This window comes from Canis lupus, chromosome X (genome assembly GCF_003254725.2).
Source record: "Canis lupus dingo isolate Sandy chromosome X, ASM325472v2, whole genome shotgun sequence".
Taxonomy (NCBI): Eukaryota; Metazoa; Chordata; class Mammalia; order Carnivora; family Canidae; genus Canis; species Canis lupus.
In genome coordinates this window covers 83,726,193-83,753,781 of record NC_064281.1, presented here as the reverse complement: position 1 = coordinate 83,753,781, position 27,589 = coordinate 83,726,193, and the positions used below count along the sequence as shown (strand labels likewise).

Here is a 27,589-nt window from a genome sequence, read left to right as displayed (position 1 = left end):
GTTTATAGCAGCACTATTCATAATAGCCAAAAGATAGAAATGACCCAAATGCCTCTCAACAGATAAATGGAGAAAACCAAATTTGGGATATCCATACAATGGAATATTGTGCAACCATGAAAAGAAATGAAGTGGTGACACATGGATGAGCCTTGAAAACATTATGCTAAGTGAAAGAAGCCAGGCACAAAAGGCCATATACTGTATGATTCTGTTTATGTGAAAATATGGCGAATGAGCACATCCACAGAGATAGACAGTGTGTTCGTGGTGGCCAGGGGCCTGAGGGAGGGACTGAATGAGAAGTGACTGCTTTTAATGGGTACAGGATTTCCACTCGAGGTGATAAAAATGTTATGGAACTGGATGTTGTACAACATTGCAAATGTACTTGATGCCACTCAATTGTATACTTTAAAATGGTTAAAATGGTAAATTTTATATGCGTATTTTACCACAATAAAAGGCATATATGCATATATATATATATATATATTTAAACCTATTGTCTATAATAGTATAGTGTTAATTTGTTGAAGAAGAAAACTTTGAAAATTCAAAAAATATTTCAAAAGGCAAGCCATTTGTAATTACACCATTCTGAGATAACTACTGTTAATGTTTTGGGAATATTCTTTAAAGTATTTTTCTGTGTCTTTGTATCAATGAATATATATATTTGTTCATGTAACTGAGATCATATTGAATATACAGTCATTATTAAAAAGGATTGTGGGAAAGTCTTTGCTTATGGTTTATCTTTCTAAGTTAATGATTCATGTTGCAAATTTCCTTTACAAGGGGGTCCATCTATATTATGAAAGGATACATTTCACTTTGAGAAATTTCAGATTGTCAAAATAGGTACAACTTTTCTTCCAATAATGAAATATCCTATTCACCATAAGTATCTAAATTTAACTTGAAATGCACAGTGCTGCTGTATAAATTGATGCCACAGGGAGGAAACAGAAGACGATGACAGAATTTTAATAGAGAATTTTTAAGTCCGAGATCAGTAATGAGTATGTTTTATATAAGCAGAAGCCTCTCTCATAGGGCTTTTCTGACAGAAGTACAGTTTGAGAGTTGACCCCCACTGGTGAAACGTGTTACTGCAATAGAATTCCTAATAAAAGGGGCAAAAATGCCCAGATCAAAGCAGAAGAGGACAAAGTCTAGAGGTGAGTAACTTTGGTAACAGGAGAGACATCCCCGTGGTCATGAAGGTGAGGGATATGACCAGTGGTCATAGCCACCTAATTTTCAAATGATCGGTGAATAAGTGAACTGTCACAGGGCTGGCTACTGTCTCTTCTCTTCAAGGTTTTTAACTGAACCTGTTTGGGACCTCTCTTTTGGTAACATGTCTCTAATTTTATAATGGAAGTTAGTAGGAAGGTAGGATTTACAGCAATCAGACTTTGTTTTAGAGGCTAGAATGCTTCTCTTTGAAAATGTGAGGAATGTTTGATAAATGGTTTCACAATAATTAGTTTCATTCAATTCAGTGTTGAATTGGCAGAATGATCAGTAATGCCTCCATGTTATAGTCCCTCGACATAATAATGATAGCATGTAAAATGAGTGTCTATGGGTAGCCTATCAAGGACTCTGGGTGGTGTCTAAAAACAGCAAAACCATCCACAGAGACCATAAAGACAAATTAGAACACTGGCCCCACCCACCCTTCTAAGAATTGCTTATCACCCCATCATGATCCACTTCTCATCTTGATAGGTATGAGAAGGATGAAGAGTTGAATGATTTGGGGGGAAAAATCCGTTAACTGATAAATTGAAATATCTACCTGCAGGGCTAAAATGGATGTTCCATGAGGGATATTGCTCCCCTAGGATGACCTCTGAAGTGACCTGCCTTGCGTTTGAACACAAAAACTTATTACTGTTGCTGTGTTCTTCAACTGACAGCATTCTCTTAATTCCATATGACAGAGTGATGGCGGACATGGTCTTCAGAAGGAAAGAAAAGCTCATGCAGCATGTTGGAGTCCTCTAAAATAATATATAGGCCAGAACTTGTGTAGTTACCCTATTTGGGAGCCATGTTTGTTTTTCAGTATCTGAAAGGATATAAAACTAAAGACATTACAACAGCTGGAGTGTGACTTGAGGGGTGCTTCTAGGTGTGGTACCTCACAGCTGCTCATTTTCAAGATATAAATGAGCAAGCTTTTTGCTTGTCAAAAAACTTGTGTAGGACTAGAACTGTCTACATCCCCTGGAGGGGACCTGTGGGGTAGGGTCATGGGCATAGTCCAACCAGTGATCCTGCAGGAGCTTGTATCGCAGCAGTTTGCTGACAGAAGACAAAGTATTTTCTAAGTTGTAGTCAGGCATCTTTTACTTCTGTGTCTTAGAGACAAGATCATTTTGAAGGTATGAGGAAGAAATATTTTCTGTATTCTCCAGTAGACCATTAGGTCATATTTCAATAGGTCAGGTACATTTTCACAAGCCATAAAGCCCTCTTAGTGATATCTAGCTCCCTGGGTCACTAATACCTCAACTGTGCATACAGCTGTCACTTGAGTAATGCATCGTGGCTATTCCTTTTTAGCACCCAACACTTACATGAAATCAACCCATGCTGGGTGGGGCTGGCCAATATAATTCTGGGATGATGTTAGAAACCCACCCCTTGGACAATAGAGTTACACCCCCAAGCCCCTAGTCTCACTCTGTCCCTAAAGTACCAAAGCATCTGTCATTGTGCCTGAGCTTGTTAGACTCCTGGTACTCAGAGTGCTGCACTTAGCTTTAAAAAGCACACCTTTTGAGTGAGCACGGCTCCATTTCTGACGTGTTTGGTTACAGTTAATAATAGTGCATTTTTGTAATAACCTTCATGAGCATAAACAGATGAGATGAGTACATTGGCCATGGTCATTATCTCTCATAGATTTTAGAAGGTCACGATCTCCCTCTCTCACCCCTTAAAGGTTTATATTTTTCTAGCTCCTCTCAATGCACCACTGAAAACAGAGTTTCCATCTCAGACACAGATGTTTAGCATGACTCACAAGCGAAGTGACTTCTCGTCATATATGTTCTGTCCAGCCCCCCTTCATTATTTTTTCCTCTAATATACACCATGCTTTGCTTCCCCTCTTACTTAGGAGTCCCACCTTTAGGGCATCTGGGTGGCTCAGCTGGTAAAGGTCTGCCTTTGGCTCAGGTCACGAGCCCGGGGTCCTGGAATCGAGCCCTCTTTTGGGCTCTCCTGGGAACTCTGCTTCTCCATCTTCCTCTGCCACTCCTCACCATTCATGCGCTCTCTCTCTTCTCTGTCTCTCATTCGCTCTCGCTTTCACCCCTCTCTCAAATAAATGAATACAATCTTTAAAAAAAAATACCCACCTTTGAAAAAATTCATATATATGTATATGGAAGGCACTTTGTATATCTAAGAAAATGCTTTTCATGGTATTTTCTCAAGGACCTTGAGATTTTCGTATAAGATGTCACTATCATTAAGATGTCATTAGTCTTTGTCCTGATGCTGTACTTAGAAACATTTTTTTCAAGTGCTGTGGAACCTTGAGGAAGGGAATACTTCAAGCTTCCTGACCATCTAGTAAGAATTTGCTGTGAATCAACACTTCAGTGTATTAGAAGCCTAGTGAGGTAGCAAGCCGAACAAAGTGAAGTAACTTCTAGAAGGTGATTTAACACAAGGAAGTTTCCATTAGCCATCGATACTGTTGGTGAAATGGGCTTTGCACAGTCTGTCCTCAGGCCTCCTCCAGTTGCTTCCTGCTTTGCTCCCAATGTGTTGTGTGGTGGGAGGAGGGAGGCATTTCCTTGCTTCTTCCCCCAAATCGCCAGACCCTTCCAGCCCTTTCACTAGGAGTTGTATTATAGTGCGCTCTTTCCTGGATCCCTCGTTCCTTCTCAGGATGCTGGAAAAGTTGTACAAGACCTGTGGTTTTTCTGGAGGCTGACTCAGTGTGATGCTGTGACTCCTCCTTTTTAAAATGGCTCCTGTTTCATTTTACTTCCAGAGAACGAATTACTACTAGCCATCGAGAAGGTATTAAGAGGTCCCTAACTTTTAAAATGGCAAGGTGGCAACAAGGGTGAGAAACAGTCCAGTTTTTTAAATTGGACATTCTAGATTCCTTTTCCAACAAAGAATTTTTCTTCTCTTCTGGAAGAAAAAATATTATAAACAGCAAATGCCTTGTTTTATTCCTGCATCATCCCCTGTTTTAAGGCAATGTTACAGGTATAAATCTAAATTAAGTAATTAGGGAGGGACTATTGACTTGACAAAGATATTTTGCTTCACAGGACTTGATGGCTTTTTTACTGCCTTCCTGGTGACTTCAAGATTAATCCACTTACATAAATTCAACACATATGAAACCTTTTAGGAACAAATCTCTTATAGGTGGAGTAAAAACCATATTGAGCCAGATATTCCATGTACAGTTTAACCTGTATAAGATACTTCTGTATCTTATCAGACAAACAACATTATTTCACCTTGAGTACATTTGCCAAGAGGTGTTTCTCTTCCCCAGCCATTGAAAAGCAAGTGGATTCATGTGTCCAGGTTTCAAGAAAATTTCTTGAGTTTCTTTGTGAATTCACTCTCTTCCTCATCCCCTTAAAAAAATGGTAGGAATGCATTTTTCTAACTTCTGATGAAAAGCAGGCTTTTTAGTTAAAGGTCACCTGTGTTGCCTGAACTTTCTTTGGAAAGCTTCAGGATGTTCAACTTTTAAGGAATGCTCATTATAATTAATCATTACAGAGAATCGAGGTTTTTTTTCCTCCCCCCTTAATTGCACACTGAGCTGTCACTTGTTCTCCACAAAACCTGAACAGTTTCTTTCCTTGCATATGATATATAAACACGTTTGGCTTCATAGCTTTTCAAAGCACCTTGTCATTAGCCATGCTTTATTTAAAATCTTAACTAATTCTTTAAAAGTTCATGGGGTGATTATTAGCTAGTTCAGGTATTGTAGAGCTGTATGTCTCCTTAGTTAAAATAAAAGTTATCAGATTGTTCGGTGGCCTTTGTGAAATAAATTGGCAAGCTTGTGTTCCTGATAGACAAGATGTCTGAGTCTCCTACATGAATTAAAATTGGCACTAATTGGTCCTTTGGTAAGCTCTGCAAAAGCCAAGAATTGGTCCATGGAGATGGAACTAATTTTGAAAGCTAAAGGTGACTCATTTGCAGGGATTTCAGAGAAGAGTAGTACATATGCATTTTGGTCAAGGAGGCCTTTGCGGTTGTTTTCACAAAATAACAATAGAAAAGAATCACTTCCACTGATGTAGACGACGAAGCCTAGTTTTCAGAGTAGACTAGAGTAAAAGGTTACTTGTGCCCAATTGATGGCTTCCCTCTCAGTTACCTTTTTGGTTTATTTTGCTAATATTCCTTCTGTTTCTAGAAGCATCTCTCTCAAAGGAGATTTGAAAGTGAAGACAGGGCATCCCTGGTGGCGCAGCGGTTTAGCGCCGTCTGCAGCCCAGGGCGTGATCCTGGAGACCCTGGATCGAGTCCCACGTCAGGCTCTCTGTATGATGCCTGCTTCTCCCTCTGCCTGTGTCTTTGCCTCTCTGTCTCTCTATGAATAAAAAAATAAAATCTTTAAAAAAAAGAAAAGAAAGTGAAGACAGCTGCAGATAGATAATGGATTAAAAAGAGCCTAACAGGACAGTCCTGGTTGGTTCAGGTTATTTCTTTTAAGATTTTATTTATTTATACATGAAAGACATGGAGAGAGAGAGAGAGAGAGAGAGAGAGGCAGAGACACAGGCAGAGGGAGAAACAGGCTCCATGCAGGAAGCCCAATGTGGGACTCAATTCTGGGTCTCCAGGATCAGGCCCTGGGCTGAAGGCGGCGCTAAACCACTGAGCCACCTGGGCTGCCTGGTTCAGGTTATTTTTTAAGGCACTGAGGCAAGAGTAGTTTCTAGGTGGTCCTAGGATAGCAGGCCATCTTTATTTTCCCCTTTATACTTTTCTAAAGAGATTTTCTTTGCAGTAATATGCACATACTATTTTTCTAAACAGGAAAAAATTATGTACGTTATGATGGTTGAGGTTGACAGAAATAAAAATTACTGAGTGCAAAAAATGATTTGTAAGAATGCTATTTTTTAAATGTATTATTTAGCCAGATTCTGAAGTGTTAAGTGCTAACAATTGTTAAGTGTTCATTGTTAATCAGATGGGCACCTTCTAAACTTCAGACTTCCTTCTAAAATTGGTGGGTGGGTTGAGGTAATGCAAATTCACAACTCTGAGAATTCGATGGGCAGATCTGGATATGTAGTCTACTTTTTTTTTTTTTTGGTAGGATTGGGTTTGGGGGAAGTGATTCATTAGGATCTGTACAAATTGTCATCAGCCTTTATGATTAAAATTTTAATTTTTTCTTGCCCTAGTGAGAATTATTCAAGAGGATAAACTTGGAGTAGGCCCAAGTTTGGAATCTTTTCCTCTTATGGCGAATTTGTTTTCACTGGGAGAAGGAAGAGTCATCTTCAGAAGGCTGAGTGGGGAGTGGGCAGAAGGCTCTGTGGGGCTATGAGGGACAGAGTGGAATGTCTTGCATTGTGGCTTTTGGGCTTTTCAGAGAAATACCACATATGGCTTTTTCCTCCCAAGAATATAAGAAACTCCAGACTCTGGGTCAGACCCATGGGCTGTCCAATGCGGTGTTTGTTTCTGTCCGTGGTACCATGGGCTGTTTTGTGAAAGAGCATGTGTGTCTTCTATGATGCCAGCCTCTAAAGGTTAGAGGGTGTGCCAAATATCCTGAGCTCCTCTCATTAGGAACAGAGTCCTTTTATTCAGTTCAATGGAACTGGCATATTGAGCCGGGCAGGTCAATCGTATGTGAATGACCAGTGACTGGCTTTGTTAATTGCAAAGCATATTTTGCCAAATGATATCGCAACAAAGACATGTCAAACCACTTTGGATTCCTTGACTCTTGACACTCTCTCTCTGAGAGAGAATATATATATATATTTATATATTATATATCATATATATATTTATATTTATTCAAGGTGTACCCACTAAATATCAGTGGAGTGAGCTAGGGTCATACTGTTTACAAGGAACCCAACATTTGGTTACTGGGAAAGCCTGGGGCTGACTGTGGCATTTGCTAAGACAGGATGAACCAGAGGAGGTAATTGGTTTTATTGGCCAGGATGTGATCAGGGGCATATTTCGTTTTAAGGGTCAGGACTGTGGAGGTAATTGTGGATCCAAATGGTCTAAGGCTTGCGTGGAGTCCTCTTGACCTAGCCAGAGCACGTTTTATGCTCGTTGCCACTTTTAGCCAGATGACTCCTTTTCAAGTTTGAGCCTATCCAGGTGGTTGGCTTGTTGATCAGGCTTGCAAGTAACAGGGGTGCCTTTGGTCATGCTGCTAGTGGATTATAGGACTAACACTTGCCTTACAGACAGACTAAGGGATGTCAGTCTTTGTGCAGTTGTAAGGAGCAAAATGGGGACCTGTATTATAATGAGGGTGGGAGGGGTGCGTTTTTAATGCGCCTGTGTTGAGAGTCACTGCATTAGAGGATAATAGTTGTAAATGAAGTCACATTTCTAACAAGGGACCAGATAATGAGGAAAAATGAAATCTACAGACAGTCTAGAAGCTTCATTTTCACCATTATTTATAATCTCCTACCAAACCTTTTACCATGTAGCAAAATTGATTAATTTGCGTGTATCTCTCTGTGATAGAGAAATGGAAAGCGGAAAGAGGATGGGGCCGGGTGGGGGCAGGGATGCATAATCCCCAAACTGAATAATCAACTCCAGAATAATCAAGATCTATTTTAGGGTCCAAACATTAATCTTGATGTTGAATCATTCTGGGCAATGTTAAAAACAAAAGATGGTATAATAGCATTAATAAAAAGCACTCGCTCTGTCATGGTTCAGAACAAATATGGCTTTCTTTTTTAGCATGAAATAGGAATCCGTTGAACTGGTCTTAATGTTCCTGTGCACACACAGATACAGCTCTGTTTAATTCCATATCCTCTTATCTATAAGTCCTACATTTAATTTACTACCATTCGAGTTGATTTATAGCTTTGCTTAGCAAAAGTACAGTCTTGATTAAAAGGATATTATCACAGCTGTTGGACCTTGAAAGCATTTTTTTTTCTCAGATCTGCTAATAATTTTGGCAATGACCAGCAGACTCCCATAAGGCTAGATTTGCAAATCTCCAGTTTTTGACTACCTGGCCATCCTTTAGGCAGTGGTAGGAGAATGTTTTCTTTTTTTTTTTTTTTTGGTAGGAGAATGTTAGAGGTAGTAGGAGATAACATCGTTTTCCCACATGCTACCTCCTTATCCAGTCCAAGAAATGGAAAGTTACTGTGACACTGTGGTAGAGTTTTAGTGGAAGTTGGCTTCAGAGGATACCACTTCCCTGGTTAGTTGATCTTTTATCTAGCTGGTAATTGTGACTGGAGCCTTTGTCTCTTGGGTTGCTGCTCGGCGGCAGGATTCTCCAATCTAAGAGAGGATTCGATTATTCTACACGAGGGTTACATTTTGGAGTCGCAGCTGTGACAGATTTCTCCCTGAAACAATATGGAGTTAGTTTGGGTGCTTGCATCAGTGAAGATGACTTAATTTGCAAAGCTAGTGATTTCCACAGGTTGTCCAGATTCGGTCATTCTCCACAGCAGGCCAATTTCCACTCTCCTATTCTGATTGCACAGTATGACTATCTGGTGGCTTTGGTAGTTCTGGGGGTAACGAAAATGCTGTTGCTCAAAAGGTGACCAAAAGCTATTATGCTTTGATTCTGGTCAGAACATGATTGCCATTCTCCTGATTCCACTGGCTGAAGAAATGAGTCACTCTGGTTTGGGCTTTTTATCACTGGGGAGTATATTTTTTAATCTGAGAAAGGCGTTATTTCTCCAAAAAGGTTCACTTTAAAATAACCATACTTACATGCCAATTTATAGGTACTTTCAATTGTTCAGAATCATAGGAACAGAGAAAAACACTAAAAATTGTAAACGTAGTACTAATTCTCAATGGGAGAATTTTGATAATTTCTTGTCATATTAAATTCTGTGGTGGGGGCCTTCTCAAAATACAAAAGTCAATCAGTTTTATCCATGAGTAAATTTTATTTTGGTCAGTATGTCCTTCCTAGTTTGATCTTAACCTTCTTCTTTATATTTACATATGCATACATATAAAATGTGTGTGTGATACACACACATATAGAAGCTTTACTGAGGTATTATTCACATACCATACAGCTGGTCATAACCACTTTTAATTGCTAAATTACTAGGCTTTAAAATCTCTGAAATTTTTGTTAAAGAACACAATGCACTCCTATGAAGAAAGGATTAATGTGTCTAAATTACCTCCAATTTGCCTAAATCACTTTTATTTCAATACACAGCCACAGTTTGTCAGAGCTAGACCAATTATTAGAGGTTTTCTAGTTAACCTAGAATAAAAATCACCTGGGGAGTTGTTCTTTTTTTCCAAACCATACTTGCTGAAGCATGAAACCTCCAGAAATTCTGATAAATTTCACAGCCTCCCAGGCCCCCCCCCATGCCAGTTAAATGCCCCTGATTTTGTCTAACACTCTCATCTCACAGAGAAACATTCTTCGCCTCACAATTTTGATGAGATGTCTTAATAACTACCAAATTTCTTTCCAATTTTCACATGACAGATTTTTGGTCAATTGAGTCAGAGATGCAAAATTCACTTCAGTGAATGATGGAAGCACAGGTTATTTATGCTGGGTATTTAAAAAAAACAAATTATGAAGGAGCTGCTATGGTTGAAGGAAAAGAACTTCAAAGTCACAGATCAAAAAGTCGATATACAGAAACTGTTGCAAATTTGTCATTGTCTCATACCATGTCAGGCACTGGGGAGATTAGTAGATGTCCTTTATCCTGGAAATGCCTGATAGCTAAGCACTCATATTTCTTCTCAGCTGTCCACAGTCATTGCCCACAGGATCTGTAGGGGAGGCCTTTTTGTGTTAGTTCTTAAACAGCTGCCCTGATTGCATCTTCAGCAGAAGGCGATTCATAAGAGCACTGATATCATATAGAAGAAACAGCCACAGAGATAGGCTTTCATAAAAAAACAAACTTCTTAGGGCGCCTGGGCAGCTCAGTATTTGAGCGTCTGCCTTTGGCTCAGGGTGTGATCCCAGGGTTGTAGGATTGAGCCCCACATCAGGCTCCCCGCAGGGAGCCTGCTTTTCCCTCTACCTATGTCTCTGACTCTCTCTGTGTGTCTTTCATGAATAAATAAGTAAAATATTAAAAAAAAAACCTTCTCAGAAGATCTGACAGGCTCTTGTGGATGGATGTGTGAAGAAGAATCTGGGGAAAGAACAAAATTGGTTCTCCAAAGGTCTTTTTCTTCCCTGAAAAACTGGAAGATTTCAGGTGCAGGGCAGAAGCAGCAGAAGAAGTTTTCAAGGACCCTTTTGTCTCTTTTAGACCACCACATGCATACAGATGGGAAGAGCCAAGGTTTATGACTTCACTCACCTGCTCTGAAAAGAAGCCTCTTTCCTGGATAAAAGTGTTTCCCTGGTCTTGTGCCTCCCTCAGGTTCCTCACACTGCACTTGGGGACCATTGATCTAAAGCGACTGTAGATTTGGGAGAACAGAATGGAGTTGTCAGGCTTTTGAAATTTCACTTATGTTATCAGTGTTTACAAAGAAGACCTTTATGTGATCCTCAGTTCTGTACACGATTCAAGGCGAGGTATGAGGGGAAAAAGATTCCTTGTGACTAGGTGCTAATCAGAGAAAAAGGATGTAACTTTCTTAAAACACTACCAAGAAATTGCCCACATTTACTTAGAGAACTCTCTTGCTTGAGGCATCACCAAAAGTTTGCTTCACATAAAGTTAGAGGGATCTCTGGGTTAATATATAAGAAACTGTGTTAAAAAAAAAAAAAAGAAAAAGAAAAAAGTAACTGCAAAAAATACCCTGCCCTAAAGTGATTCGAGATCTTTACCACTTGTAAATTTATCAGGAGTGTATGAGGGCAGTGGTGTAGACAGTGAGGGCTTCCCACAGGCCCACTGTAAGCCATAACATATATTTTAGAGGGGCGCCTGGGTGGCTCAGTGGTTGGGCGTCTGCCTTTGGCACAGGTCGTGATCCCGGGATTCAGGGATCGAGTCCCACATCAGGCTCCCCACAGGGAACCTACTTTTCCCTCTGCCTGTGTCTCTGCCTCTCTCTGTGTGTCTCTCATGAATAGATGAATAAAATCTTTAAAAAAAATATTACAGGGAACACGGGATGATGTCAGATCTGGTTATGTTGGCTTTTTTCAGCCTTATCTGGGGTTGCTCATCTATGTACAATTTGAGGTTTTGAAGAGACAAGACAGCTTGGGAAGGGAGTCGGCAGCCCCAGAAGTTTCAGAACTTCATCTGAAGTGGCGATTGTACCTGAAAACACAAGGCATGTCTGCTGTCTCTTTGAAGTCAGTTCCCTTGCTCTAGTTCCCTAGTGTCAGGAGCCACAGTTTGGGAGTGGGGTTGGAGTTCTTGTCCTTGACTGCCTCATTCTACACACAGCAGAATGGTTGTTCCTGTGCCAGATAGAATAGCCTAGCCTAGCACACACTGTAGACATGTCGGTCAATGTTTTTGGTCTCTGGCCATCATAATGGCCCTCAAACCCAAAGTCAGCACTTTGGAAGGAGAGAAATGATATATATGTGCCCTTCCAAAAACAAGGGGAAAGGAAGAACTGCATTTTCTTGAAAATTAAATTATAAAGTTTTCTGTTTCTGTGGAGAAGACGATACTAATAAAACTGCCAATTTCTTTCAGGTGGGTGTACATGGCATTAGAATAGAATTCATCAATGAAAAAGGATCAAAACGCACCGCCACCTACCTACCGGAGGTTGCAAAGGAGCAAGGTCATGGTTGTACTTTATATTTCGTATGATCTGGTGGAGAATTTGAATAGTACAAATTGAAATGCAATATGTGACCTTGCAGTTATGTCTGATAATTGACCAGTGTCAAATGAGAAGAAATGATTCTTCCATCACTGCCACTGCAATGTCTGTATGAAATCGGTGAATAACTCACACAGAAGTTGAATCTCTGTGCCCAAGGTTGATAGTGGAAACCCACAAATGGGTAATTTCCCCAAAGCAAAGACTTGTAGAAGTTGGGTTTTCTTTTTAGGCAGTGAATATGAATTTGAAGTGCCATTTGCCCATATCCCATCGTGCTGTAGCCTTTTGCCACAAACAAGCCTTCAGTCTAACAGTCTGCCCCCCAGGACATTGTCAATATCAAATGTGTCCTTGTTAGGTGGCTGCCTGGTGCTCCTTCAGCCACTGTGAGTGTTGTAGGTTTCCCATTAAGATTAGAAGCACGGAGACCACATGAAGTCTTAGTGTTTTATCTGCTTGGTCTGCACTTCCTCATCAAACATTTTTCTGTTTTTGCACATAGAACACAAATCTTTATGAACTCCCACTGTAACACAAAAGAATTCTTCATTCCATAGCACGTTGTCCTTTCTAGCGACTACAAAATTCTAGTTTTTTAATATTAGTTGAAATAAATATTTCTTCTGTATCTTATAGAGGTTTTTTTGTTTGTTGTTTTGATCATCAAAAAGGATCTCTAATTGGATTTCCCTCACGTTTGGTTCATATGAATGTGAGCTATTTAACTGTACAATTTAACAGCATTAGATAACCCCCTCCCCCGCAGACAAGGGAGTTTGTCTTTAAGACAGCTATTGGAAGATTTATTTGGGTTGCTTTTGAAAAGGTCTCAATCCTGTAGTTCCTTTGGCTTTGTAAAGGATGGGGTGGGGGGCTCAGATATTAAGTATACCATCCCACATCAAAACAAATAAAAATGCCTTCGCATACTTCACACAAATACACGTGACTGACTCCTGAAGATACCATTGGGAACAGCAAATTACCATGAGTTAGCATGGGAATCCTAACTACTACAGAGTTGGCACAATGACATCTAGGCTTTTCCCTCCCTTTTAAAGATGTCACTGTTAGAGAAGAGGGCAGCGTCCGTGGTTTGCTCCCGAGTCTCTACTGAGCAGTCACTGCCAGACTCTTAGACTTCCTGTCTTTGAATGCAGTTGAGATAAAAAAAAAAAAAAAAGCCAATGTTGTCAGCCATCATGGGTAGCTAGAACTTGAGGTATGCAGTGGTGAACCTGCTTCCATATGAGAGGAAAGCTTAGCTCGTTTGTGTGACTGTTTTTAGGACCAAAGGAGTTGATGGCATTTGGTGACAGTGATAGCTGACCTCTACAAAGTCATTTTGTATTTGACTGAAAGTGCTTGTGACATGTGCTTGACTGGTATTTTATCTGGTCTACTTTCCACAGGATGGGACCATATTCAGACCATAGACTCCTTACTGAGGAAAGGAGGATATAAAGCTCCGATTACTAATGAATTCAGGAAAACCATAAAACTGACCAGGTACAGAAGGCGTTTTCTAGCACAAGGCTAACCAGTACCTTTCGATGCATATGTCTATAACCCTTTGGTTTCTTTGGTCTTTCTTACTTGCTTCTCTTTTCTGAAACAGAATGGAAATGAATTTCAGGGCTATACTGGGAGTGGATATGATGGAACTCTGCTTGGCAGTAAAGCCTGTGTGATGTACAAGCCCATCCTTCCAACCTTTAGCTCTGTGTGATTACTCTGGCTTTACACGAGCAAGTCTTCTGAGCCTGTGCACCATATTATTGAAGAAAGTTACTGGAATTAGCCATTGGCCAGCTTTTGACATTGCTTAGCAGAACCCCTGGATTCTGATAAGCACTCCTCAAATTTGAATTTATCTTTAGGATGTTGGCAGTGATAGAAGTCTACCATGAAAGCTTATTGAAAAATCACAATTGAGCTAGACTAACAAATGCCAAATACATTTCCAAATGGGATGATAGGGATACTTATTTTTTAAAAACATCCAACATTTTAGGAAAATGGATTGCCATTTCCATTTGTTTCAATTCCATAGAGCTACAATGAATGCTTATAGTCTAAAAATGGACTTTTCCCAGCTCTGAGGAGTTACAAATTTGAAAATGCCTCCCTCTCTGCTTTCCCTGAGTTCAAGTCTAGGAGAATAGAAGGGCATGTACAAAAATAATTATTCATATAAGGCAGAATGTGATGGATGATGTGAGGTCATAAAGTGGGAAAAGAGGACTTCCAGGAGGGGTGGGGTTAGATAACATGAAATTTCAGAGTGGAAGTAGATTTGATACTAGGCTGGAAGAATGGGTAGAATATTTATTTGAGGGTGAGGGAGGCAAGGATTCATTTAGTGAGTCAAGGCATGTGGGTGGTGAAGTACAGAGCTAAGTTCTGAGGAATGTTCAGTCGTCTGATTTGGCTGGTCTTTCAGTGCGCATAGAGAAAGTGGTTATTAGAGTGAAACATGGCCCAGAGGGTGGGTTGGGTCATATATCATGGAGGGCCTTGAGTTTCCAGCTAAGAAATATAGACCTGACTCGAGAGGCAGTAAGTAGCCATTGAAGGGCTTGAAACAGGTGTATTTGAGAAGGTTTAAGATGGGAACAGGAAACAGGAAAAGGAGGTAGAAGACATTGCTCTTACCTAAGAATCTGAGGCAGCCATCCAAAGAAGGTGAAATAGTAGCCTTAATAAGAACTGTGGCAATGGGATGGAAAGAAAGGCACAAACAGATGAGAAGACACTGGAAGAAACGAAAGGCCCTAGTCATCATTCAGAAGTAGGGGAGAGGAACAAGTCAAGGCTTTACTCTGGATAAAAAAACACCAAGGCACCACAGCACCTTTTAACTAAGGGAGGGACCAAAGGAGGAGAGTCACATTTATGCATTGGTTCTGGATTTGAAGTGCTTCCTGGGGTATCTGTATAGGAATGTCCCATGTGTCACCAAAAACATACATAGATAGAACTCATGGCCAGAGATGGTGATTAGGGATCATCCGTGATGAGGTCATAGTTCAAGGTATAAGGCAGGGCTCCCTGAGGGAGCACAGAGAGTATAGGGTCAAAAGAACCGAAGGGAGAAACCTAGTAAAATCCTTCCAGGAATGGGATCCCTGGGTGGCGCAGCGGTTTGGCGCCTGCCTTTGGCCCGGGGCGCGATCCTGGAGACCCAGGATCGAATCCCACATCGGGCTCCCAGCATGGAGCCTGCTTCTCCCTCTGCCTGTGTCTCTGCCTCTCTGTCTCTCTCTGTGTGACTATCATGAATAAATAAATAAAATCTTTAAAAAAAAAAAAAATCCTTCCAGGAAGGAGCGGTAGGAATAGTCAGAGATATAAGGAGCAGCCTGAGAGCCGGCAGGGGGTGGGGGTGAGAGGGAAGAACTAGGGACATGTGGGATTGTAGAACCCATGGCACAGGAGAGCTTCAGACAGGGAATGGTGTGTGGTCTCATAATGGAGAGGTCAAACCCTTCTGAAAGAGCAGTTTCCGTGGAAGAGGAGCCAAGGAACACCAGGTTGAGGATAGCCTGAGATGAAGGGCTGCTAAAAGAGGGAAAGTCTTAGAAGAAGGAGTAGTCAAGTGAATGAGAGGCGTACACAATGGCAATAGGTTGGGCTTTCCTCTGTTCCTTCCTGTTAGCAAACTGGGGCCTGGCGGGTGGGCACGAAAATTTCTAGAGCAATTGAAACCAGGAGTAGTAAAGCAGAAAGAACACTGGACTCAGACTTTGGATTCCCGGGTTTGGAGCTCAGCTTTGCCACTTGGCTGCATGGCATTGGGGCAGTCACGACTTCTCTCTGGACCTCTTTCTCCTGGTCTGTAGCGTTACCTCTGAGGTCCCTTCCAGCTCTGACATTGGTGTGTCATCTATTTCTTGATGTTAACTTTGTCTCTTCCCTGACTTTTTCAGGTACCGTAGTGAAAAGATGACCCTGAGCTATGCTGAATACCTTGCTCATCGCCAGCATCATCATTTCCAAAATGGCATTGGGCATCCCCTTCCGCCATACAACCATTATTCCTGACACTGAGCCGCAAAGCCAGTCATTGGGCCTCTCTGCAGACCTCTTCCCAGGAGACCCTACCCCTTCTTGGTCTAGCTATCTCTTTTACTGTACCATCTTATGATGATAGTTTCCGTTGCCATGATGAAGCTTGGACATCATCAGTATCATCATGGTAACGGGTAGGAAAATGGCATTTGTTTAAGAAGATTCTGTTTTATTATTTTTAGATCATTGATTTTTTTTTGCAGCATATATAACTTCTGGGGTTTTCTTTCCTCACCATATTATGTAGAATTTTGCTTTGCTCTCTCAATCAGGGTTCTGCATTTCTGTCCTTACCTTCCCTCCTACTTTCCTTCCTTTTGATCTCTTCCCTCCTTCTTTCGACTGTGGATGGAAGAAATTGTGCAGTTTTTCCGGGATTCTATTTAGGTTGTTCTCTAGTTTTTCCTCAGTAAGATAAAGAAGTTTTGATAGCTGAGCTTGGAAGCAAATTCATATCAAATTCAGGTATTTGTGTGCTACTCTTGAATTTGTCTAAAATGCATTTTGCTATGAGAGCTTAGTATGTGGGTCTTCACTCCTTAGGTGTTTTTCCCATGGTTAAAATATATGAACTTTAGTTCTAGCATAGAACATTTGGAGACCCATGCTAGGGCTTGTCACAGAGAAATCATTCATGCCTATTGTGCTGGTTATCATAGAAGAGATGGCTTCATCATTTTATAGAACCAACTTACAGACTACAACACTGTTTTAAGAAAGTACAAGCTACCTTTCAGATATGCTACAGAAATCATTTTGAAGAGCAGCAAAGATCAGGAAGAGAGCGGATACAGAATTTAGTGCCTTTGAGAAGAATATAATTAAATGGAATTAAGAGAGGTTAGGGGGAAAAGGCAATTTAGAGAACTATTCTTATAAAATTTTATTGTGTCTATATGTGAAACAGCAGATTAGACAAATTCCTTACTCTTAAGTATTTTTTTAAGGTGAAAAAATTTATTTTGAGCAGAGAACCAAAAAGAGACATTTGTCTATTATATATTAATTTAAATCTGTTAGCTTTAGGTTTCAACAAGTCATGATTGGCCAGAGACAATTTTAGCTACTATTTAAAGAAATAGTAAAGAATAATCTAGTGAAACAAAAGTTCATATATGCCATGATTTCAGATACATCTGTCACAGGGACAAGACTGGAGTCTTTCTGCACTACATACTTTTGATAGAAACACATTTACTATGTTGATAAGATGTTATGTTACACCTATGAAAATGGAGCTGGCATTTAGAAATGATAGAGTTATTAGAGCCCAGCCCATTTGCAGGGTTGGTCTTCCCACGGTGCATACAAAGAGAACTTCCTAACATCAGGAGGAGTAGGAGTTTCATGTGTCTGTCCCTAGGAAAAATGATAGATGATTCTGGAGAAAGATTACCTTCATTTTACTATAGTAAATATGTGTGTATGTGTGTGTGTATTTGTGTGTAATTTTTTTCAAATAGGAAACCAGTATATCAAGTGATGACTAGAAGTATGGTGCAGAATATACATAGCCTAAAACTCTGAGATGTCACTGAATCTCAAAAATGGCAGAGCTTATACATAAAATCGGCCGTGACAAGTGACAGACTGCTAGTTCTGAATTCAAAAACCCTTTCCCAGTTTGTGAGCTGATTTGCCTGAATTCCTTCTGCCCACCACTGTGGCAAAGCAAACTGCTTTAGTTTTTTATGAGAGTCCTTGGAGGTCTGTTGGTAGTCCCTCATCCACAGTGCTCATTGTGGAAATAACCATGGTCAGTTGTGATGCCTTAACTAAGAAGCCAATTGTTAGCCTGAAATGCAATCGTGGTAGCCAGTTCCATTGAACCTAGAGATTAGTCAGAGCAAGCTAGCTGTTGGGCCATTGAAAGGGATTTTGAGTCCTCTCGTTTCTCCTTGGGAGCATTTTGGAGCAGATTCGTCTTTCAGCATAAAACCAAATGGCTACCTGATGGAGACTTTTTCTTGCCCTTATAGGGAAACTAAGCATAAGCTGAATGATATTGTCTGCTGCAAAAAAAAAAAAAAAAAAAAAGTAAATAAAACAAGCAAACCGAAGAGAGACAAAATAGATCAATATTGACCCATCTTATCCATCATCTCATCAGTTTAGCAGGCTCCTCATCCTGGGTGAGCTTGTGGTTAGAAGTTGTTTGTTGTTGTTATTGTTATTGTTGTTTTTAAGAAAAGATCTATATGACATACATATGTGTGTATACATATGCTTACATGTACATACATACATATGTGTGTTTATGTATTTAACGGTGCTAATCAATCTTGAGCAGGTCACGTGACTGGTCATGCGGACTCTAAAATCATATCAGATTTTTAAAAAATTCTTGATATATGCAGATGTTATACAGATTTTTTTTCTGACCAGTGTAATAATGTTATACTGAAGAAATAACCATCCTGCAGGCTTCAGAGGACAAGGTCAGCAATATTTCCCACCATGGCTTGGGGGGAAAGGATAGTTTTGTCTCCTTTTGTTTTCAAATTAATGCACAGTCCATTTTTTTGTCTCTAGCTGTTGACTAAAAAGACTTTGTTGCATAAAGAGTGTCGTACAAACTGTAATGGTGTGCTTCAAACGAATGAATGCTAGGCCCTTTCACCTTCATAGGATATTACAAAGCTGTTAAATACGTGGTTTGAATTAACTTTGAACATGTCGAAATATGTAGCATGTGTTTTTAACTCAGACGAAGATTCGGATTGCACATGTTGTGTTTTCGCCATTTGTGGCTTATTTGTTCAGAACACAAATGTGAATTGCACTCTTATCACCGGAATATCGTGTAAGTTCACTGATCTTTAAACGGCTCAGAAGTAATACTTGAACTTCTTTGAGTAGCACAAAGTTTACATTGCCCCCTTTTAAATGTTAATTAGTTCCACTTCTGGTTGTTTTCCTTTTTTTGTTTCTCAAATGCAACTGGGTATTTTTTCCCCCTCTTGGAAAACAGCACGCATTTTACTTTGGTATGTAGCAAAAGGCTTCCGTTTCTGGAAGGTTCTCTTGTTCTTGAACAAGATCAGCCAGGTACCAGATTCTAAAAAGAACAATTGCCCCCCCCCATCCCCACACCCCACCCATGCCCCCGACCCCTATTAAGTGGCCTTCGGACTGCACGAGAATGTGTGCTACTACCTGCCCCAGTCTCCCCTACCATGAGAGGTCTGTGTACTTGATGGAGGAAGTGCAAGGTGTGCTCTTGTTCTCCTGCCCTCTTAAAGCACTTGTGAGATTATCAGTCCTGTACACACAGGCCCAGTGCCCAGCACACTGGAAGCTTGCATACTGGCCTCTTTTTGTGTCTTCAAATGTGCAGGAAATTTGAAACTGTCATCTGGAATAGGTTCCATCTCTTAACATGTGTTAGATCAAACCAAAGAAGCCCCCAGCCATGCCCAAATGCTGCTCCAAAAGCCTGCCTTCCAGTCCTTACAAAAACCTTGCAGGATTAAATGTGTTAACTTTTTTATTTTTGTACAGTTTCTAAGTGATTTTTGCTAGTGATGTGAAATTGAATTAAGTTTATTTGAGGGGGTGTCAGCGCCTCCTCCATTGAAATAAACTGGTGACTTTCCTTTTATTTTTTAAAAGCAGAAACCCATTGTGTGCCTCTCGATTTAAGGGTTTCCAATTACATTATTCTGAAGACCAGCATTGATCCTTTATATACAAAGATCTGTTTTCCTTGTTTTTTATTACTGTTTCAGAAGAAGAGAAACCTTTTATTTTGCTCTGGACCTAGTAACTGCGCTGGTACATAGACGCACTGAGAAAACCAACTTTTGTAACCACCTCTGACTGTTTTTGTATATCAGAGTTGCTTACTTTTGAAATACTTGGATCTAGTTTCTAAGTTATTTTAGCGTTTTGTATGTTCCCCAAAATTACTTTGGATCAGTCACCAGCATACTGAGTTCTTGGTGATACAGTGGTGAGACTCGTAATGAGCAAAAGCTACCTGGAGTAGCTCTTCTTTTCCTTCTTTCTTAGAAACCTGTTTTTGGATTATGGTGAGAGATCACAGATTACCTGAAATCCCCTCCAAGTATAACTAGATCCTCCTTCCTTCCACATTTAATTGCTTAATAGTTTGAAGAAACTATTGGAAATGGGCATTTTATATGATATGTATAGCTTGAAATTATGAAAACTGAGTGAACGGGAAAAAAATGAGGTTTATGTGGGTCTGTAAGGTGTGGCTGTGGAAAGATATTGTAGTAGTTTTGACACTATTGTTACTATCTTTAAAATCATTTACCCAATAAAATGTTAAAACTGAGTTACCGTTTGGTGTCTCTTTCATCAACCTGCCTGCCTCATCATAAGGATCTCAGTCTTGTGTGTGCTTCTTGATAAAATGCCAACCGTTGAAAGACTTGCAAGCTGATGCCGATTCCTTTCCAAACTGGCACTCGGGAAAGCTATGATTTGCCTGTGTCCTCCTGCCTAACTCTGGATCCTGGCTTGGTGACCAAGTCCAGCCTTTACTGGACAGTCTGCCCTGGCCATGGACCTGAGGCAAGCATCAGATCCGAAGTCTGGTGGTAGTGTGGCTGTGCTTAATTCCACCAGCTCCAAATTTCTTCCGGATCAGTGTGTCATCAGTGGGAGCTGGTGGAGCAGTAGCGGTGCTATCTGGTGACAGCCATCTGGGGAGGTGGGAAGCCTTCCTTCTCTTCTGCCCTAAAGGCTTTGCCACGTTCTCAGTGCAGGAGGGACTTAATCCAAAAATGCCCAAGATGCGGCTGCTCAGAGAGTATACACACTCACACAGACACCCACACTAGCATTGAGAAGGCAAGCTCTTGGTGGCCTACCTCTACCAGCTGTTGCCTTAGCTCTTTCCCCGTGGAGAGGCCACCGAGGACATTGCTCAAATACCTTGGGCTCTCTCTAAGTCATTTGCTGTCTCAGTTCTCAATCCTCTGCTGTCCCATGCATATTTTGGGATTAATTGCAGGTGAATACATGCGGGCCGATTTTCTGTTACATTGCCCCAAAGCCCCACTGCCTGTGTGAATTCGGGCACATGTGCTGATGTCAATCACGGTGGCTAAAAACGGCCATCTCAGATCCCGGAGGACGACTGCAGTGTGGAATGGTGCTCCATTAAGTCGGCCATCTGCTTGAGGTTTACTCGGTTCCATCATTCATGTTTAATGGCACATAAGATTTTTTTTTAATGATTTGGACAATATCAATCGGCTTAGGTAGAATGAAGTAATTGCACGAGCCTACAGCATTAATTTTTATCGCATTAGTGGTTAACTCAATGGTCTGGACAGATTTCAACTTCAATAATCATACTCCTCCTACCTAAATTCTTTGCGGAGCTTCAGCATTTCCTCCCTGGATTTCAGGCCCCACTAGGGCACCCTGGAAATAGCTCCACTGCTTCCAAGAACTGGCGCACGGATGTGTGGGAGGTGGCAGGTCCTGTTGATGGAAAACCCTCTCATGCCCAAGGGTGTCTTATCACTGTGAGCTGGGGGCAGGGGCAGTCGGCCGTGGAGAAATCACAGCTCGGGGGGCAGAGCTGCCAGTCGGGAGAGCTGGTGAATGGCTGCCCAGAGAATGGCTTCTCTCACTTCCTGCAGCTCTGACCACAGGAGCCAAGTGTGGATTTAGGCTCAGCCCTCATTTTCGCCTAGGCTTTCACCTGCAGGAGGAATAGCTGAATGGGAGGATGCAACTGATGCAGGCCCTGGGGATAGTTCATTAGATATTGAACTCCTACGTTAAAAGGCTTCCCTTGACCCTGTAGCTCACGGGACGGGCTCCTGTTCCCCCAGGCCCGTGGAAAGAGATTGTTCAAGAATGGAAGGAGGGATGCCTGGGTGGCTCAGTGGTTGAGTGTCTGCCTTTGGATCAAGTCGTGAACCCAGGGTCCTGGGATCAAGTCCCATGTCGGGGTCCCCGCAGGTAGCCTGCTTCTCTCTCTGCCTATGTCTCTGCCTCTCTTTGTGTGTCTCTCATGAATAAATAAAATCTTAAAAAGAATGGGAGGAAATTGCCTTAGATGCTAAGCACTGTTCTGAAGCCAGTCGACCTCGTCCCAAGAATGTGGCGACAACCGGATTTAAAAATGCCCCTTAGAATATAAATAATAGTGAAAGGGAATAGAAGGGAAGGAAGAAGAAATGGGCAGGAAATATCAGAAAGGGAGACAGAACATGAGAGACTCCTAACTCTGGGAAACGAACTAGGGGTGGTGGAAGGGGAGGAGGGCGGGGGGTGGGGGTGAATGGGTGATGGGCACTGAGGGGGGCACTTGACGGGATGAGCACTGGGTGTTATTCTGTATGTTGGCAAATTGAACACCAATAAAAAATAAATTTATTATTAAAAAAAATGTCCCTTAACAGATGATGATCAGATTATACCATCTCAAATTGTTTCAGTGAAGAGGCCCAGAGGCCTGGTAGAGGCCGTGTGCTTTATACAACTGACCCATGCTTGCCGACTCCCATCATGACAGATGATCACATTAGTTGGACAGAGGTTAGATGTAGGGTGCGCTAAGTACAGAGCGCGCAGCTGGGTGGTGGCCGTGTAACATGCCTCTCTGCTCACCAACTGCCCTGGCGTCCTTGAACTCACGCTCCCTTTCTAAAAAGACACAACTGAGTCACAAGGGGCTGGTCATTTGTTCAACCTCTGGTCTCCCTCCATAGTGGAAGACTCTGCTTTTTAATCAAAAGCTTAGCTGACATCTCATATGAAAGAGATGAGATGAAGAGCAGTATTGTGTTAGTCTACATTACAAATGTCCACCGGTTACTTATAAAGTTCATGAGAATGACAAGGCTGTTCAGATGACTATAAAAATTTATAATCGGGGCAACAGATGATAGAAGCAGAGCCTCAGCACCCCATTTATTTCTTCACCCCATTTTGGCTGTCCCACAGCAAGAAGGTACTGATTTGCACATAGAAGAGGGGAAGGATCTTACTCCTATAGTCTTAGGATAGTGGGTAAGCATAGGCCTAAACCGTGAAATCCTGGTGTGGTCACGGCCTTCTGATCCATGATTGACAAGGCCTACAAGAAGTTCAGGCAGAAAAAGCGTCACTCTTGGGGTTTGCACAGAAACGAGGCCACCCCACTTCTCCCACTAACCCACTGGTGGCCTTCGATGGCCATTCTGGATGTACGACATTAGGTGTGTTAGGGGTTTTTTCAGGTTGTATTACAGTTTTTAAATACCATACGTTTTATGCACACATATTTGGAAGCAAGTGTTCATGGAAACTTGGATCAGTTCCAGCAACACCAGGTCCCATAGGACAATCTGAAAACCACCGCTGGAGCCCCAACACACCCAGTTATTTTGAGAGCCTTTGGCAAGCTGTCATCTCATCTCCTTTTCCACTCTGGCCTTTTCCTCCCAAATGTCAGGCTCATTGCGATCCATCAATGTTTACTGAGTGCCTATTCCCACAGAGACATGGCGCCGTGCTTGGGTTGAGAATGATGATAGCATAATTTCATAAAACAAATGAATGGTCTACTGGGAGCTAGGGGCTCTGGGACATCCAAGTTTGGTCTAGTTGGGGAAAGTAGTTCAGAGCGGGGGCCCAGGCAACATCGGACTGGCTTTATGGGGTTCCCCTAAATCGCTTCCACTTCAGAATGGCACTAGAGCAGAAGTGTAGCTTCCCCTGTGGGGACACGGCTTTGCTCTGGCCACCCCCAGCATGTTGGCAGCAGAAGCCACCCTGCACCGAGCACAGTTGTGATCTGTTTGTTGAGTGGAGGAGGAGACTGTCTCTTCCTGCAACGTAGCTATCTTGCTGCTGAGCAGCAATGTGCAAAGTGGTCAAGAAAGAAAATATGTGATCGGAGAAGACATAGGTTTATGGACATGCAGACTGTCATTTGGTGGTGGAAAGTTTTGCTTCTTACTGCAGAGCTGCCCTCTCAAAGACTTCAGGTGCTTCCCATGACCAGGAGAGAGAGAACAGCAGGGAGAGAGACTAGGCCTTTTGCTCTAAGAAGCCTTGAGGCTGGAGGAGCCGAAGAAGGCTTATAGTGTGCCAACTGGGGGAAAAAAATCTAGTCATGGAGCAGGAGGAGAGGGAGGATGGTAGGGGTAACCCACCCAGAAAGGAAACCCAGAGTCCCTTTCGATTTAACTTTCACCTGCTACATAGGGCAGGAAGGCAGGAAGGCGGTATTAAATTTGGATATTATAAAACAGGAAGCACAGCTGGTATACAATACGATATGTAAGTCACATCTGAGCCGACAGGAAGCTGCTGAGAGCTGGAGTCATTGCCTAAACACCAGGCTGATTTGAAACTAAGAGTTGCTCTGGTCACTTTTCATCGAACGAGCATTTCTGTCCAAACGGTATTCTGGAATCATCCAAGGTTACGGTAGGTATCAACACGTCCAAGTGGATTTGTGCCCATCAGCACAGGAGATAGGGATTGACCGAACAGCTGGGTGGGGCAATCATAGTGCCTACTCCCACATATCCTGGCAGAGTAGAAAAGGGTGTTTTGGGCTGGAGAAAGCGGGAAACCCCCATCTTTTTTGAAGGGCAGTCCAAGTGTGAGTAGGGCACACATTTCCCTAAACTTTCTCCACTCCCAACATTCGAATGGATTCCAGGAACTCTGCATGGAGACACTGCCACCCCGCTGGCACAGGCCTCAGCCATGGCCCCTTTCCCAGAACTGTGGCCAGAGACAGCGATGGGTGGGCACAGTAACCTCTGTACATGCAGCCATGCCCTGTGGTGTCTTGATTCTGGTTTACCTTGCCTACCATACATGGTCCACGTGACACACAAGTGATGGGGTTGGAAAGGGGGCATGGGATTAATACATGGTTGCTCAAATAGGATGCGATTGCCCCAGTGGGGTAATCCTTCTTCCACCACTTGAGTTTGTACCACTCCAGAAGAATCTGCAGGCTTGGAGAGGGTCAACAAGAAATCGCTAATAGCCCTACGCTGGGAAAATGCAGGCGACACTCTTTGCTCTAAGGAAGTTTACACAGTGAGGCCTGCAGGCAGGGCACACAGAGTCCTTGAGAGGTAAAAAGAAGCTCCCTTCTTTTCACCTCCTTTGTTTGACATTGTCTTTCATTGAGGTGAACTTCACATAACATGCAACGAACCACTTTAAAGCACACAATTCTGTGATATTCAGTGTATTTACACTGTCCTGCAACCACCACTCTCTCTAGTTTAAAACTTTTTCAGGGCAGCCAGGGTGGCTCAGCAGTTTAGCGCCGCCTTCAGCCCAGGGCCTGATCCTGGAGGCCTGGGATCGAGTCCCACATCGGGCTCCCTGCATGGAGACTGCTTTTCCCTCTGCTTGTGTCTTTCTCTCTCTCTCTCTCTCTCTATGAATAAATAAATAAAATCTTTAAAAAAACCCTTTTTCATCAATCCATAAAAACACCCCTCCCCACTAAGAGGTGACGCCCCCTTTTCCCTTCATCCATCCCCTAAGGAACCTCTAATGTTCTTTCAGTCTCTGGGAATTTACATATCCTGGATATGTATCACACACATGGAGTCATACGATATGTGACCTTTCGTCACTAGCTTCTTTTACTTAGCGTCAAGGGTTTGAGCTCCATCTAAGTCATGGCGTGTTTGAGTACCTTACTTTTGTGGCCGAATGATATTTCATTGCATGGCTGTACCACAGCCAGCTTATCTATTTATCCACCCATGAACACTTCGGCTCTGACAACCATTTGGCTCTTAGGAATAACACTGCCATCAATATTTGTGTCTGAGTATCTTTGTTGGCATACGTTTTCATTTCTCCTGGGTCTATACTTAGGCGTGGAATTGCTGGCTCATACAGTCATTCTATGTTGACCGTTTTGAGGAACTATAAAACATTTCCCACCAGTCATGTATGCAGGTTTCAATTTTGCCACATCCTCACCAATACCTGTTAGTGTCTGACCATGGTCGTCTCGTGGTGTGAACTGATAGCTCACTGTGATTGTGATTTGCATTTCGTTAATGACCAGTGAGGTTGAAACACCTTTTCATGAGCTAATTGGTCCAATTGTATGACTTCTTTGGAGAAATGTCTATTCAGGTCCTTTATCCAGTTTTTAATTGGGTTGTCTTGGGATCCCTGGGTGGCGCAGCGGTTTGGCGCCTGCCTTTGGCCCAGGGCGCGATCCTGGAGACCCGGGATCGAATCCCATATCAGGCTCCCGATGCATGGAGCCTGCTTCTCCCTCTGCCTGTGTCTCTGTGCCTCTCTCTCTCTTTCTCTGTGACTATCATAAGTAAATAAATAAAAGTTAAAAAAAAAAAAAAGGAAAAAAAAAAAATAATTGGGTTGTCTTTTGCGGTGTTGTAATGATACACATACTGGTACATATGTATGTACCAGTGTGTATTTGTGTATATGTGTGTGTGTGTGTATACGTGTGTATATATACATATATATATGTATGTATCTCAGATATTAAACCCTTTATCAGAGAAATAATTTGAAAATATTTTCTCCCACTCTGTTATTGGTCTTTTTCACATTCTTTCTAATGTTCTTTGATGAACAAAACTTTCTAGCTTTGATGAAATCCAATGTATCGATGTTTTTCTTTTGTTACTTATGTTTTTAGTGTCAGACCTAAGAATCGATTGCCAAGTGCTAGGTCATAAAGATTTATCCCTATGTTTTCTTCTAATAGTTTTAGGCCCTATCTTTAGATTGTTGATCGATTTGGGGTTAATCTTTACATGTGCTGTGAGGTAGAGGCCCCAATTACATTCTTTTGAACATGGTTTTCAGTTGTCCTGATACTGTTTGTTGAAAAAGCTATTCTTTCCCCCATGGAATGGTCTGGGCACCCCTATCGAAAATCAATTGACCACAGAGGTTTCGGTTTATTTCTGGACTCTCAATTCTATTCCATTGGTCTATATGTCTACCTGTACCATGCTGTTTTGATCACTCTAGTTTTATAGTAAGTTTTGAAATTGGGAGGTGTGAGTCCCCCTGCCTTGTTTTCCTTTTCCACCATTGTTTGAGTTATTCAAGGATTCTTGAGATTTCTTATAAATTTGAGGGTTGGCTTTTCCCTTTTTGAAAAAAAAAAACATTGGACTTCTGATAGGGGTTGCATTGAATCTGTAGATTGCTTTAGGGCCTGTTGCCATCTGAATATTAAGTCTTCCAATCCATGAGCACCTAGGTGCTTTCCCATTTATTTTAGTCTACTTTTATTTTTTTCAGAAATACTTTATAGTTTTCAGTTATAAGCCTTTTACCTCCTTGGTTAAATTTATTCCTAAGAATCTTATTATATTGGATATTATTATAAATGGAATTGTTTCTCTTAACTTCCTTTTTAGATCATTCATTACTGGCATTTAGAAACACTACTGATTTTTGTGCCTTGATCTTACATCTTGTAACTAACCTTTTCTTACTTTCCTTCCTTCTTTTTTTCTTTCTTTTCTTTCTCTTCCTTCTTTTCTTCCTCCCTTTCTCTCTT

The 27,589-nt window shown here is 41.6% G+C and overlaps 1 protein-coding gene across 3 annotated transcripts in view; it reads left to right on the top strand.

Moving 5' to 3' along the window:
• AMMECR1 (AMMECR nuclear protein 1) overlaps positions 1-20,386 on the top strand; it is a 232,883-nt gene extending 212,497 nt beyond the window's left edge. For all 3 annotated transcript variants that reach the window (XM_035711827.2, XM_049107369.1, XM_025431437.3), the window contains 3 exons: positions 11,880-11,970; positions 13,428-13,524; positions 15,945-20,386. In XM_035711827.2, coding sequence (XP_035567720.1) covers positions 11,880-11,970; positions 13,428-13,524; positions 15,945-16,059 — 303 coding nt within the window. In that variant the 3' untranslated portion in view covers positions 16,060-20,386. The remainder of the gene's footprint in view (positions 1-11,879; positions 11,971-13,427; positions 13,525-15,944) is intronic.
• The last annotated feature ends 7,203 nt before the right edge of the window (positions 20,387-27,589 follow it).